At 30.6% G+C, this 13826-nt stretch overlaps 1 protein-coding gene across 1 annotated transcript; it reads right to left on the minus strand.

The window, feature by feature from the left end:
* Positions 1–1617: 1617 nt before the first annotated feature.
* Positions 1618–5509, minus strand: LOC111702724 (uncharacterized). Its single transcript, XM_023474498.1, has 6 exons — positions 5419–5509; positions 4284–4343; positions 3672–3722; positions 2357–2436; positions 2161–2226; positions 1618–1821 (listed from the first exon to the last, which is right to left on the minus strand). Exons 1-6 carry the CDS (start codon positions 5446–5448, stop codon positions 1695–1697), a joined length of 414 nt encoding a protein of 137 aa, XP_023330266.1. The 5' UTR covers positions 5449–5509; the 3' UTR covers positions 1618–1694.
* Between the last annotated feature and the right edge of the window lie 8317 nt (positions 5510–13826).

The raw sequence follows: 13826 nt of genomic DNA on the forward strand, positions 1-13826 counted from the left end.
GGTGGCCCATTTAGTATTCAAGGACTATATATTACAATGTATCCCTCTGTTTAGTTCTGTATTACTCTCTGGAGTCCTGAGTAGTCTCCCTTTCTAGTCCACTGTAGTCCCGATTCAAGGACTACATATATCTGTATATGTATTACCCTCTGAAGTCCTGAGTAGTTTCCTGAGACTATTCCCCTTTACAGTCGACTTTAGTCCCAATTCAAGGACTACATATTACAATGAATCCATTTTTATAGTTCTGTATTCCCCTCTGAAGTTCTGAGTAGTAGTTGTTTATCAAGTATGCGGGGAGGGGGCGGAGATTTTAGATAAAAGGGAAATACTACGGTAAATTTTGAAAATAAATGGCGCGAAGCGGCAAGAAAATTTTCAATTATACTTTTTAAGGGGGAAAACACCCCTTTGATGATGAGGGCAAGCTCTTTTTTTACCCAGAACACCTGATTTTTACCTTTGCTCAAAAATCCCAGGGCGTGGGGCAGGCCCCCCCCTGGGATGTCCAGGGGGGGCAAGAGGACTACTGCCCCCCCTGTGTACGCTACTGATGGAGCTCTTTAAAACTGTTACCGTATATTCATGACTATTTATTTATTTTCGCAAATACTGAGATTTACGTGAAATAGTATCAAACCCATTGAAAAATTGTAAAAACGACATTCGTTAAATTCTTTCGATATATGGCTCATTTAGGGTTTAAATGTAGTTGAAAATTGAAATATATACAGGGTGTCCCACATCAAATTAGACCACGTCAATGGGTCTAAATTACGATTTGTGGGACAAATCAGAAAAATTAAGAAGAATGAATTATTTTGAAAAATTTAATTAGGCTAATAGAACATTTTTTTTTGCAGAATATGCTAGATATTTCGAGTATTTTGTGCGTATTTTGGCGCTAAAGATTGGAGATAATCTAATATGATATGGGACGCTCTGTATGTTTCGAAATTAATTTCTTTGATACTTTTCTATTCGAACTCTTCTATTCTATTATTTTTTTCTGTTCTATTCTATGTATGCACATTTTAATTAAATATCATTAAATATCACTAAAAACACTGAGAAGCAGAAAACTCTGAAATAAGAAGACGACTTTTAGAATCCAGTTTTTACTTTTTAAAGTCCAATGAGCAATAATTCAATAATGCCGTGTTGACAGACCCATTTCACAATATTAGGGATTTAATAAGTGTAGAGTAAAGCTATTTGCTTTGAGACAACATCAAATATATTTCAGTTTTGCTATAACGACGTCTTTGTATTCTCTTGTTTTCTAGGTAACTCTGTATACTAAGTTCAATCTCAAAGTGTACTAGAGATCAAACAATAATCTTCTAAATATATTATTCTATAGTTTATTTGTGCTTCTAACATTTAACTTCTAACTTCGATCGGAGTACTGGGAATCAAAACTCTGATTCAAAACAACCAACAATGGTTAGAGAGGCCCTGGCTATATATTAAAATGTAAAAATTGAGCAATTAAAATAGTTTTAAATTAAATATTTAGTCAAAAATATATCTATATATCTATCTATCACTGCAGTAAACACCTAAAGCTTTTTTGAAGGGTGGCCTAAGCTGGCCAAATTTCAACTTTTCATAACATCATATTAATTTTGAATTTATTTCGATGCTAGTTCGGTTAAGACAGAACAAAATATTTTAAATGTCGTCTTTCTTCGTTAATCAATATAAAATGCTGTTCCGGTTTCGCGCACGACCCTCCCTGCTTCTATGGGAGGCAGAGTGTTGAACTTCCGGTTTAAATTATCCCGCTCCTTCCGGAACCAAGAATCTTCTTCTAAAACTCTAAAGAAAATTGATTAAACAGATCTAACAGTTCTGTTCTTGTTCCAGCAAGCTATGACTTTTAATCCCATTTTGATCCAATGAAATTAAATATTTCTCATTTTCTCTTATAATACTTTTTTGTAGCTTTATACGTTTTAAATGAAAAAGTAAAATAACAAAGATATCGTTGAATTAAAGACTAAAACGTGATTCAATTGTCTTTAATTCTGTATCATACTTTCAGATTCCATATTAATAACAAACAAAAATCGCCATTTAATATGACCATAAACAGACTCATTGTATTTCAAATAAACTTGTTTTTTCAAAAAAAAAAACTTTTTAGAAGAATTATACCTTTTTTCCACTCCCCCGTCTACAATCGGATTCGTTAGAGAGGTTGTTAATTTAGTCTGATTTTCTCTATGCAAAAGTGAAAATATATACATATTTAGTCTGATTTTCAAAGATAATTTTGATTTTTTAAGAATTTTGTTACATGTAATTATTTTTCTTTTTTTCATCATGTTCAAAGATTATTTCAAAATCTCACTTTATTTCAGCTTTTTTCTTCATCATATGAAACCTAAGTCCAGGATTTGCAGATTTAGAAGATTTTGCTCCTCCTCCTACCTACATTAGTTTAATTGAGCTAATAATAGATAATTATATGGGACTTTGAGCGTAATTTCAAGTTTCCTTCCAAGCAAAGATGGCAATGCCCGATTTACAACGATACCCTGAAGAGCTTTGTCTAATTAAATATAAATAAAAACTTAATGTTTAAAAAAAAATTGTTTATTATCATTTGGAGTTTCTCTGTAAAAGAAATATAATGCGCATGTCTGGCTTATGAGAAAGTAAAGAGAGAAATTATAAGATTAAAACACGTTTTCTTGTACATTTTTCATCAGATTAGGGTTTCAAGGTTACCGTTTTAAATCCAGCATTGTCATCTTGTTAGCTTCCCTTTATGTGGATAAACAAGAAAACCAAGTTAATTGAGGAAACTTAGTTGATAAGTAAAAAGTTTATTATTAAAAGTAAATTTTAAAGCTTAGTTTTTACTTTTTAACTTATGAATATTAATGACTATTAATCAAGTCAATTATTTAAAATCAAGTTAATCAATAACTAAGTTGAAAACCAAATTTGACATATATCAGTGGCCGAATTTAAAGAATTTGAGCGGCGGTTTAAATTTAAGCCGCGGCTTAAATATGGTTGGTTCCACTTAAAATTGTATCAAATGTTTCAAGATTTAAGCCGGCGCTTAACTTAAACCGGGTTTTGGTGGATTTAAACCGCGGCTCAAATTCTTTAAATTCCATCTCTGATCTATAATTATTTTGTGTGATCGGTGAAACTTCATATCCATATCTATATATAAATTTGGCTTGTCTGTCTGTTTGTTTGTTTGGGTGTCTGTTTGTTTGTATCCAATAAACGTCAAAACTGCTGAACCGATCGGGCCCAAATTTTTTGTGGGACATCACGTGACCCCAGGAAAGGTTTATGAATGGTCAAAATTTCAAATATTTGTCTCCATCAAAATTCGATCTTCATTAAATTTTTGAAAATTTTGAAAATCCACGAAAATTTTTGTGAAAATCCGCGAATTATTTTTGTTTTGTTTTACGATGTACACAAAAAGAACATGTTCACAATTAATTTAGAAGATGGGCGCGAAGTGTCCTCTAAGGCTAGTAGCTATAAAAACACTCTGTAAATGTTCCTAAACATTTTAGGTATAGATATACACCATAATCTGGACAATGTTCTTTTGTTTCGCGAATAATGCCGACAAAAGATTTATTTTCTTCTAAAAATATAAACAAAGACGACTTTTACTCCTATCTATATATTACCTCCTCCACCTCCTCTAGAGTGTCTAAGTTTTGAACAATAGTATCAGACTTCTAAACAAAATTAAAGGGACTGCTCAGATATTTTAGAATCAGGGAGAGGAACAAATTTTTAATTTAATCTTTCTAGTGTTATATCATCATTTGTCAGACACTAGATTTTAATAAAACGTTGCGAAGTTACATTTTATGTTTTCTTTAAACTAGATTTTTAATTTACTGTAGATTAAAAAGAACAAAATTGCAAAGAGAATTTATTTGGTTTTCAAAATTCTGCAAACAATTCTGTCGAAATATTGTTTTTATTTCTTGTAAAATTTGTTGATTAAAAATCTATTTGTCCATTGTTAAAACTCAAAGAGAGATGATGATTCCTGCACTTCTAAAGGGAATTGAGTCTTTGACACAAATTCAAATTTTCAAATCTCTCTAGTCTCTATCATTGCAATCTTATGATTTAAACTTTGAAATATCAAAGATCATTTGATTTAAAAAAATTCATAATTTGAAATATCTAGGGTCTAGGAAATTGGGTTGGTAAGAGAGAGGTATTAGAAAATTTGCCTTGGCAGAGACTCAATTCCTTTGAATAAATAATTTGATGATGAGACTGACCAGGGATTGTTTACTATATGTTCTCCTGGAACTGCTGGGGGCAGGTGAGAACGACGACACCTAATTAAATACTTAATTGTTGTAAAAAAATTAAAATGTTCACCCATTTTCTGATCAGATCTGGGAACTTTTGAATGGTGGATATCGGGATTAATGCTTGATCCTCTCTTTTTCTTAATCTTAAGATTAAATAATGCTTGTTCTCCTCTTGTTATTAATCTCCAGATTAATTAACCGATCGGGATTAAGGATATCACATTCTAAAGTTTTCAGCTCAGATCAAAGTTACAAAAACCATTATGAATATTTTTTTTTGAATTTTACTGTAAATATATCTCTCCTTAAATGTTGTGTCTACCTCTCCAAATTTAAATGCTATTTTAACTTTTAAACTAAAACTATTCCTGTGGTGCTCCCAGGTTCCCAAAATCAAAATTTTATAGAAAATCAGTAAAAAGGTTTCTGAGTTATGATCGGACATCCATACAAACAGGCAAAAAGACAAACAGAGATTTCTACTTTATGTATTTAGAATATTTCTTTTACTTTTTAAAATTTGGTGATGGACCAAATCTCTGTAGAGTAAAAAAAGTAGATGTTACAGGGTGTCCCACGAAACATGACAATTGATAAATAGATATGAATGTCGTCTTCCATATACTGTATTAAATATTAAAGGCTTTTTGTAGTTTATTTCGTTAAAAAAATCTTTTGCTTGAATATATTTTACTTTTAAATCAATTTTACTGTAACATGACTCCCATATAATATTTTTATTATTGTCTAGCTTTGGTATCAAACAACAAAATTAGGGAAGAAGACATTTTAAACTATTCACCAACTGTCATTTTTCGTGGGACACCCTGTAGTTCCACATTTATATATTTATAAATTTCGTCAGTTCTATGAGATTGTTTCGATCAGGAAGATTTAAAAAGATTCACTTAATTTATTATTTTTTTCAAAGGAAATATGAATGTAAACTTTCATGGAATATCTTCTACTCAAGTATAAAACTGTAAAAAACCTGACGTGAAAAGAGGTACGTTTAAAGATTTTTCAAATAAAATATAAATATAAAATAAAAAATCCAATGCATTGGATTACATGTAAACATGTAAAAAACAATTGTAACCTTGTCCGAACTACTAAAGCATGACCCCATTCTGATTATCCATCAAACAGCATTTTATAATCTTTAAACAAAAGTATTAAAGGGAGTGCTCGTGAAAAATAAAAAAGTGTGAACTAATGTTAAATTGTGAATCTGTTAATTTTATTTTTAATTCTGTTAATATTATTTTATTTAAATATTTTCCAGGCATGAAGAGTGGAGGGCTAGGCCCCAAAAGAGAGAACCCAATTTTCTAAACTACATTTTTAAAAGTTATGGAGGACAGTTCAAAATAAATTATCTTTTAGAAAAATCCATAAAAATCAATATCTATAAAGCACTTTACTAGGAATAGCTTAAATTACTGAAATCTTTTTTCTTTGTATTTTTGATGGAATTGTTGCAATTTTTCAACGTTCCAGCTCCTAAAGCCTATCACAAGGGGGAGGAGGGGGATGAGGTTTGTTTTATAATAACGTCTACAGTCCCTTTAAGATAAAATATAATAACGTCTACAGTCCCTTTAAGGTAAAAAATAATAACGTCTACAGTCTCTTTAAGGTAAAATATAATAACGTCTACAGTCCCTTTAAGGTAAAATATAATAACGTCTACAGTCCCTTTAAGGTAAAATATAATAACGTCTACTGTCCCTTTAAGATAAAATATAATAACGTCTACAGTCCCTTTCAGGTAAAATATGACAACGTCTACTTTCCCTTTAAGGTAAAATATAATACCGTCTACAGTCCCTTTAAGATAAAATATAATAACGTCTACAGTCCCCTAAAGGTAAAATATTTGTCGAAAACAGCATTAAGCAATATAATCAAGTAGATAGAACAGTATAAAGTAAGAACTCCTGTTTACAACTGTATAGAACTGTTCATTTTGTAAACTGAACAGTATAAAGCTCCTGTTTACAACAGTATAGAACTTTTCATTGTGTAAACTGAACAGTATAAAGCTCCTGTTTACAACTGTATAGAACTGTTCATAGTGTAAACTGAACAGTATTAAGCTCCTGTTTACAACTGTATAGAACTGTTCATAGTGTAAACTGAACAGTATAAAACTCCTGTTTACAACTCTATAGAACTGTTCATTGTGTAAACTGAACAGTATAAAGCTCCTGTTTACAACTGTATAGAACTGTTCATAGTGTAAATTGAACAGTATAAAGCTCCTGTTTACAGCTGTATAGAACTGTTCATTGTGTAAACTGAACAGTATAAAGTAAGAACTCCTGTTTACAACTCAATAGAACTGTTCATTGTGTTAACTGAACAGAATTAATCTCCTGTTTACAACTGTACAGAACTGTTCATGGTGTAAACTGAACAGTATAAGTGCTCCTGTTTACAACTGTATAAAACTGTTCATGGTGTAAACTGAACAGTATTAAGCTCCCGTTTACCACTGTATAGAACTGTTCATGGTGATGGGTTAAACACCAAGGGGACTTTCTCACATTTATTTTCGTAAATATTTAATATTAAAAATGTGTGAGCGTCCAGGTGGCCTCCAACCATTGCACATAATTATATTAAACTAAATTTAAATCGTAGATTTTATTAAAAGATAAGAAAATCAGGGCAAAATATTTGCAATAATTTTAAAAAAAACATTATTTGTAAAACAGTACATAGGATAACTTGTTATACCCGCGTGTAAGAGAGTAAAAAACCTGTATTTGGGGAGAAATGAACTTCCGAATCACGTGACATAAATTTAGATTTTATATATTTTCAAATATTTTATTATATTTAGAATATTTAAAGACAAAAAGTAGCATTCATTTTTACGTGATATAATAAATGGATATTCATGCCTAATTTTTATATAAGTTCTGCACACGAAAGAAAAAGATAATAACATTAAAGTAATTCCAATTGGGAAAAAGACAACAAATTTTTAAAATAAATTTAAATTTCAGCGTTAATTATGCTCCAAACCTCACAAAGTAAAAAATTATGAATGTCGTCTTCGATAAACCATGTGCCGATTTCCGGGGATATAACCTTATAAAATAAATTCCCGTTTATAAACTATCATTTAGATATATGTATACCATTCAGCAATAGGAGAACCCACACCCTCCATACTAATAGGGGGGGCACAACCCCCCCTCCCCCTACAGTCCTATAGTGTCTAGGAAATGTACACCAGCGTTTATTTATCTATTGTTATCTACCAAGTTATTTTACAACAAAAAAATTATTGAAAATAATTCTTGCAAGGAATTCAACTCACACTTGTCAGAGATATCAGACTTAAAGGGGACTGTAGACGTAATTTCAAGTGATCCTGAGGCTGAATTTAAAGAATTTGAGCCGCGGCTTAAATATGGTTGGTATAAGATTTAAGCCGGCGCTTAATTTAAACCGGGTTTTGGCGGATTTAAGCCGCGGCTCAAATTCTTTAAATTCGGCCTCTGTATTCATAGAGATGTTCGATTCACAACCTTGCAATTTAAACCTCAGACTGGTAAACTTCGGCGGAGAAATCCGTATGTTTCTTTCTAAAAATTGCAGTGTACAATTTGTGAACAACATGCAAATATCATTTTCTCTCAACATAGGGAAAATTATTAATAATATTGCCAAATTATAAACAAGCTTGCACAAATTTTGATCATATAATTTTTTTTTGGCAAACAATGATTGGGATAAAGTTTCAACTTACGTGAAAGTTTTGTGAAGTTCAAGTATTTTGCATGACTGGAACTGTTTATAGTAATATATTACACTAGCATGTTATGCATTACAATATCGTTAAAACAATTTCAAGTAGAAAACTGAAATATTTTATAGTTTTTGTAGAATTAAAGGGACTGTAAAGGAAAAATGAAAGGCTGAAACCTAAGCATTTTAGAAGTTGATCGAGACCCATGAGAGTTCTATCTGATGTCCCTGTCTCGAGAAATTGATATAAAACTGTGTCAAATTTATACGAAACTCTGTATATATAAAATTTTGTATCAAAATTGAAGGTTTAAACGGATCATATTCAGCAAATACACAACCATTAACCCAAGAAATATATAGCAAAGGAAGCTAATCCTCACTTTGGTTTGCTTCAATTATAATCTTATAATTTTTATTTTTAATTTTAATAGATATAATTGATAATATTATTTATAAATCATATTCAGCAAATACACAACCATTAACCCAAGAAATATATAGACCAGGAACCGCCATATCTGATGCGTCAAATCTGTATACTGCAGTGGGAGGAGATCAAAACAAAGAATTCAGGGGCAAAACATCAAATATGTGGGAGGGGGGATAATAAGATATATTGCTATCGTAGACATTAATAATGATTATAAAGCGCAAGAATATTTGTTACTTGAGAGTATATGCTTTAAAGGCAGGAGAGAGAAATGATAATATCCAAGATTATATTCAAATTGTGAAACGTTATATGGTAAAATTCGGATGTTTTAATAAAAGCAAAAATAAGTTCTCATTCCAATGGAATCAATGCAAAAGGGACAGCAGACATAAGTCAATGTCTAACAGGACTGCCCACGTAATTGTGTCCCATATAAAGATATATGCCTGATTCACCATTTAAAAACTTTTTCGGGAAATTAAACATTAGTCATTTATAAATAAAACCTTCTAACATAAAATTCGAAAAAAATTGAAAAGAATGTTATCATAATTCTAAAACATAAACTGAGCAGTTTGTTTCATTGTTCTGACATTTTTTAACTATTTTTCTTCAAGCCTACATTAAGTTTTTTCAGTTTACTGAAAAATCTTACATTTACAAAAATGTTTACAACCTCCCGAGGCCATCTTTTGTTTGCGGAAATTGTTTTTTCGGTAGGATCATGTCCTCTATCTGCAGAAACTCTCCATGTATTTTTTGAAATATTTTCTCATATTTTTCAACTTCCTCCAATAGGTCTTTGGATGGGTAAAACAAGGATCCTCTGGATTTTAAGTCTATCCAATCACAGAGTGTTTTCTCCTCGCCGACTCAGACAAGGCCGGGAACTTTTGTATGGAGTTTTTGGCAATGAACCCACATACATGTATTAGTGCCTGTTTTGAGGACTTTTTTGCGCTGAATTTTCCGCACTCATAGGTTCCTGAAAACAGTTAAAGTTAGCCGTTTTCAAGGAATAAGATTCAGAATAAGTTGCATTTTATGTTTGATAATTATCTTTAGGATTAGAAGTAACAACTATGAAAATAGGTATTTTAAAAAATATCCATCAACACAGATGTACAAATTTAAATCTTTGGAAAATGAAAATATCTCATATTGTGATAGTTCTTCTTCTTCTATCATTTCAATGTGGTTCTAGAATAAAGAAACTATTGCATGGATGTAAACCTTGTGAGGAAGAGCTTAAATCTTGGGAGTAAGGATGTAAACCTTAGAAGGAAGGATGTAAACCTTAGAAAGAAAGATTCAAATGTTGGGAAAAGTGATTACGATCTTGAAGGGTTAAACGTTTTGAGGAAAAATTTAAACATTGGAAGGATGGATTTAAACATTGGTAGAAAAGACTGTACTTAAGGAGAAAGGTTTTAAATCTTAAAAGAAAGTTAAATTTGGAAACAAGGATGAGTGGGAATCTTTTTACCTTGCTTCTCCTTTATAGTTGTACGAGTTGCACAAATATCACTGAGCATTAAAAAATTTCCATTTCAATCTGAAAGCCAAAATTATATTTAAATAACTAAGTTCTATCCGCAATAGCTTGATATATTAACTAGTTTTTTTTTGGACTGTAAAATCACTCTGTTTATCAGAGTTCAATCCTTTCCCTTCAACTGCATGCTATGGGGGCACTGGGTTTGTTTACATTCCTCCCAGAGTGTACAGTACACAATCAAAAAAGATACATGTCCCTTTAATAATGAAGTCAGAATTTTGTGCGTTGGATCTTGGGATCAAGCATAAATCTATATCTTTTGCAGACCTGGGGATTCATTCAATTTCGATATTCTGTGGTAGTCATACTCTGAGGGTTCAAGCATTTGTCTTCAAATTAAAAAGTGTACTCGCAGATTTGTACAGCAAAGACAAGGAATGAAAATTTGAAAGTTTTTCTTTTAACAATAGAAATTAAGGTTATAAAGTTCTATAACTAGTATTTTTCAAAGTCATAATCAGAAAGACCTGGAAATTAATTGACAGTTAATCAGGCAACTTTATATATCTCTGGCAATTTTAAATGCTCAGAAAAAGGCATACCACCATTAGAAATGTCAGGGCTAGAGCTATTTTGTGCTTATCGTTTCATGAATCATAATTGTAAGATAAGATTGAAAAGTCGTTTGATTAATTGTAAATTAATTCTTTAATTATAAGTCTTTCTGATTAGGACCATAGGACTGTAAGACAAAGGAATTGAGTCTTTGTCACAAACTTAAATCCCTATATCTTTGCTACCTGATTGTGTAAACTTTTGATATTTCAAACTTAGATTATTTGATGTAACAGAAATCATAGTTTGAAATACATAAGGTCTACGACATTTGGTTAAGTAGCTATAGAGATTAGAAAATCAGATTTAGTGGCAAAGACTCTATTCCTTTCTTAAAAACAGATGTTTTAAGTGATAACACATGGCAAGTATGATTCCTAAAGGTAACCTCTATACTTACTCTAATTACAGATAGTTTCTCTAATTTGAGATATCCTTAGAATAACATCCATAACAAATGGGATACTTTGAACTTTATTTTGTCAACATTATTACATAATAAAAATTTACAAATTTATAATTTACACTTTATAGATCAAATTCTATATTTTTAAAACCGAGTTTTTTAGCATGTCTGATTTAAATGTGTACCCTTTAAAATCTATCAGATTAACAAAACAGTGACAAAATCTCTTCAGCAGAAAACCATAGTTGAAAATTGTCAGTTTTGAGCTAGAAATATATGGATATCTCTTTTATCTTTGATCAGACAAGTAGTTACCTACAAATGTGCAGACAGTCCCTTTAAGCGATGCAACCGCAATGGACAGTTCTGTGTTCTATATCAGTAAATGTCTTTAACCAAGAGCAACCAAGAGAAACCAGGAGAAACCAGTTGAAACCAGGAAGGAAACCAGGAGAAACCGAGAAAAGCCAAGAGAAACCAGGATGGAAACTAGGAGAAACTAGAAGAAACCAAGAGAAAACAAAAAGAAACCAGGAGAAACCAGGAGAAACCAGGAGAATCAAGAAGAAACTAGGAGAAACCATGAGAAACCAAGAGGGAAACTTGGAGAAACCGAAAGAAACTATGAGAAACCAAGAGCAACCAAGAGAAACCAGGAGAACCCAGTATGGAGACTAAGAGAAACTAGGAGAAACCAAGAAGAAACCAAAAGAAACTAGGAGAAACCACGAGAAACCAGTATAGGGACTAGGAGAAACTAGGAGAAACCAAGAACAAACCAAAATAAACAAGGAGAAACCAGGAGAAACCAGTATAGAGACTAGAAGAAACTAGGAGAAACCAAGAAGAAATCAAAATAAACTAGGAGACTAGGAGTCTATTTTGTTTATTAACAAATATCAGAGAGTCTATTTTATTAATTAACAAATATCAGAGAGTCTATTTTGTTTATTAACAAATATCAGAGAGTCTATTTTGATTATTAACAAATATCAGAGAGTCCATTATATTTATTAACAAATATCAGAGAGTCTATTTTGTTTATTAACAAATATCAGAGAGTCTATTTTGTTAATTAACAAATATCAGAGAGTCTATTTTGTTTATTCACAAATATCAGAGAGTCTACTTTGTTTATTAACAAATATCAGAGAGTTTATTTTAATTATTAAAAAATATCAGAGAGTCTATTTTGATTATTAACAAATATCAGAGAGTCTTTTTTTTTAATTAACAAATATAAGAGTGTCTATTTGTTTATTAACAAATATCAGAGAGTCTATTTTGTTTATTTACAAATATCAGAAAGTCTATTTTGATTATTAACAAATATCAGAGAGTCTATTTTGTTTATTAACAAATATCAAAGAGTCTATTTTGTTTATTTACAAATATCAAAGAGTCTATTTTGATTATTAACAAATATCAGCGAGTCTATTTTGTTCATTAACAAATATCAGAGAGTCTATTTTGTTTATTTACAAATATCAGAGAGTCTATTTTGATTATTAACAAATATCAGAGAGTCTATTTTGTTCATTAACAAATATCACAGAATTTATTTTGTTTATTAACAAATATCAGAGAGTCTATTTTGTTTATTTACAAATATCAGAGAGTCTATTTTGATTATTTGCCTAAAGATTTTTGTTTTTTAACATGATGTCTTGAAGCCTGAAAACTATAAAAGATCCTTGTATATCTAAACAATTTTATAAAGTTTCATGCTTTAATGGTTTTCCTGTTGTAAGTCCTAAAGCTAATTAAAACCGTCTGATAAAAGTCTTTAGTTTTGTTAAAACGATTTTATTTAGTCTTTCTAAAAAAAACTACATATTTTAGAGGTACAGGGTGTCCCAGGAAACATGACAGTTCATGACTAGTTTATATTTATATCATATTGGATATTAAAGACGTTTTGCATGTCATTTCGTTAAAAACATCTTTTTCTCAAATATATTTTACTTTGAAATCAATTTTACAATAATATAATTGGCATAAAATATACTTTATCATTCTCTTTAATATCAAAAAACTTAACTTATTAAGGAAGAAGACATTTTAAACTATTCACTGCAACTCTCATGTTTTGTGGGACACCCTGTTTATGCACTTATTAAAGAATGTGAAATGAATGTGGGACACCCTGTATATGCACTTATTAAAGAATGTGAAATGAATGTGGGACACTGTATATGCACGTATTAAAGAATGTGAAATGAATGTGTTATTTTGTTTAAGCAGTCAGATTCTTTAATGTCTATGAATTTTGAAGCCCTATCCAAAAATAACTGTTTTGGCTATACACTTAAAATTTTATAGTAAATCTTGGGTCTTAACTTTTTCCCATGAACAAATTACATTCACACAAACATCATCTTATCAAATAACAAATTTTATGACAGTCTTATTTGAAATAAAAGTCAGTTTTGACTTATGAGAGAACATGAAATCTTAAATTGTCGTAGCCAAATTTCAAAATGTTTTCGTATTTAGATGGAGAACGAATCAAAACGATAAACCCAACAATAAATAAAATCCACGAAAATTCAACTAAATGTACGCTTGTTTCAAATGTCGTCTTTCCAGAACCCCGGTTCAACTGAAGATAATAGATGAATAAATATTATTTTGTATGATTTAGAAAAAGTTTGAAAATGCTTGAACAAAAGCAAATTTCATAAAACATGTATTATATAGTAAGGTTTCGAATTTTGTTGTTAAAATGGACCTTATACAGTGAAACCCTTAATAACGAATACATCGGAAGAATTTATCAAATGTCATCTT

This window comes from Eurytemora carolleeae, unplaced genomic scaffold (genome assembly GCF_000591075.1).
Source record: "Eurytemora carolleeae unplaced genomic scaffold, Eaff_2.0 scaffold462, whole genome shotgun sequence".
In the NCBI taxonomy this organism is placed as follows: domain Eukaryota; kingdom Metazoa; phylum Arthropoda; class Copepoda; order Calanoida; family Temoridae; genus Eurytemora; species Eurytemora carolleeae.

Coding starts and splice junctions, on each gene's coding strand:
- LOC111702724 (XM_023474498.1), bottom strand. CDS start 5,448: ATGGGGTCATGCTTTAGTAGTTCGGACAAG. Junction 3,723..4,283: donor CATATAGTAAACAATCCCTG/GTCAGTCTCATC, acceptor AATTTTGTTTAG/AAGTCTGATACTATTGTTCA. Junction 1,822..2,160: donor GACGGGGGAGTGGAAAAAAG/GTATAATTCTTC, acceptor AATTTTCTTTAG/AGTTTTAGAAGAAGATTCTT.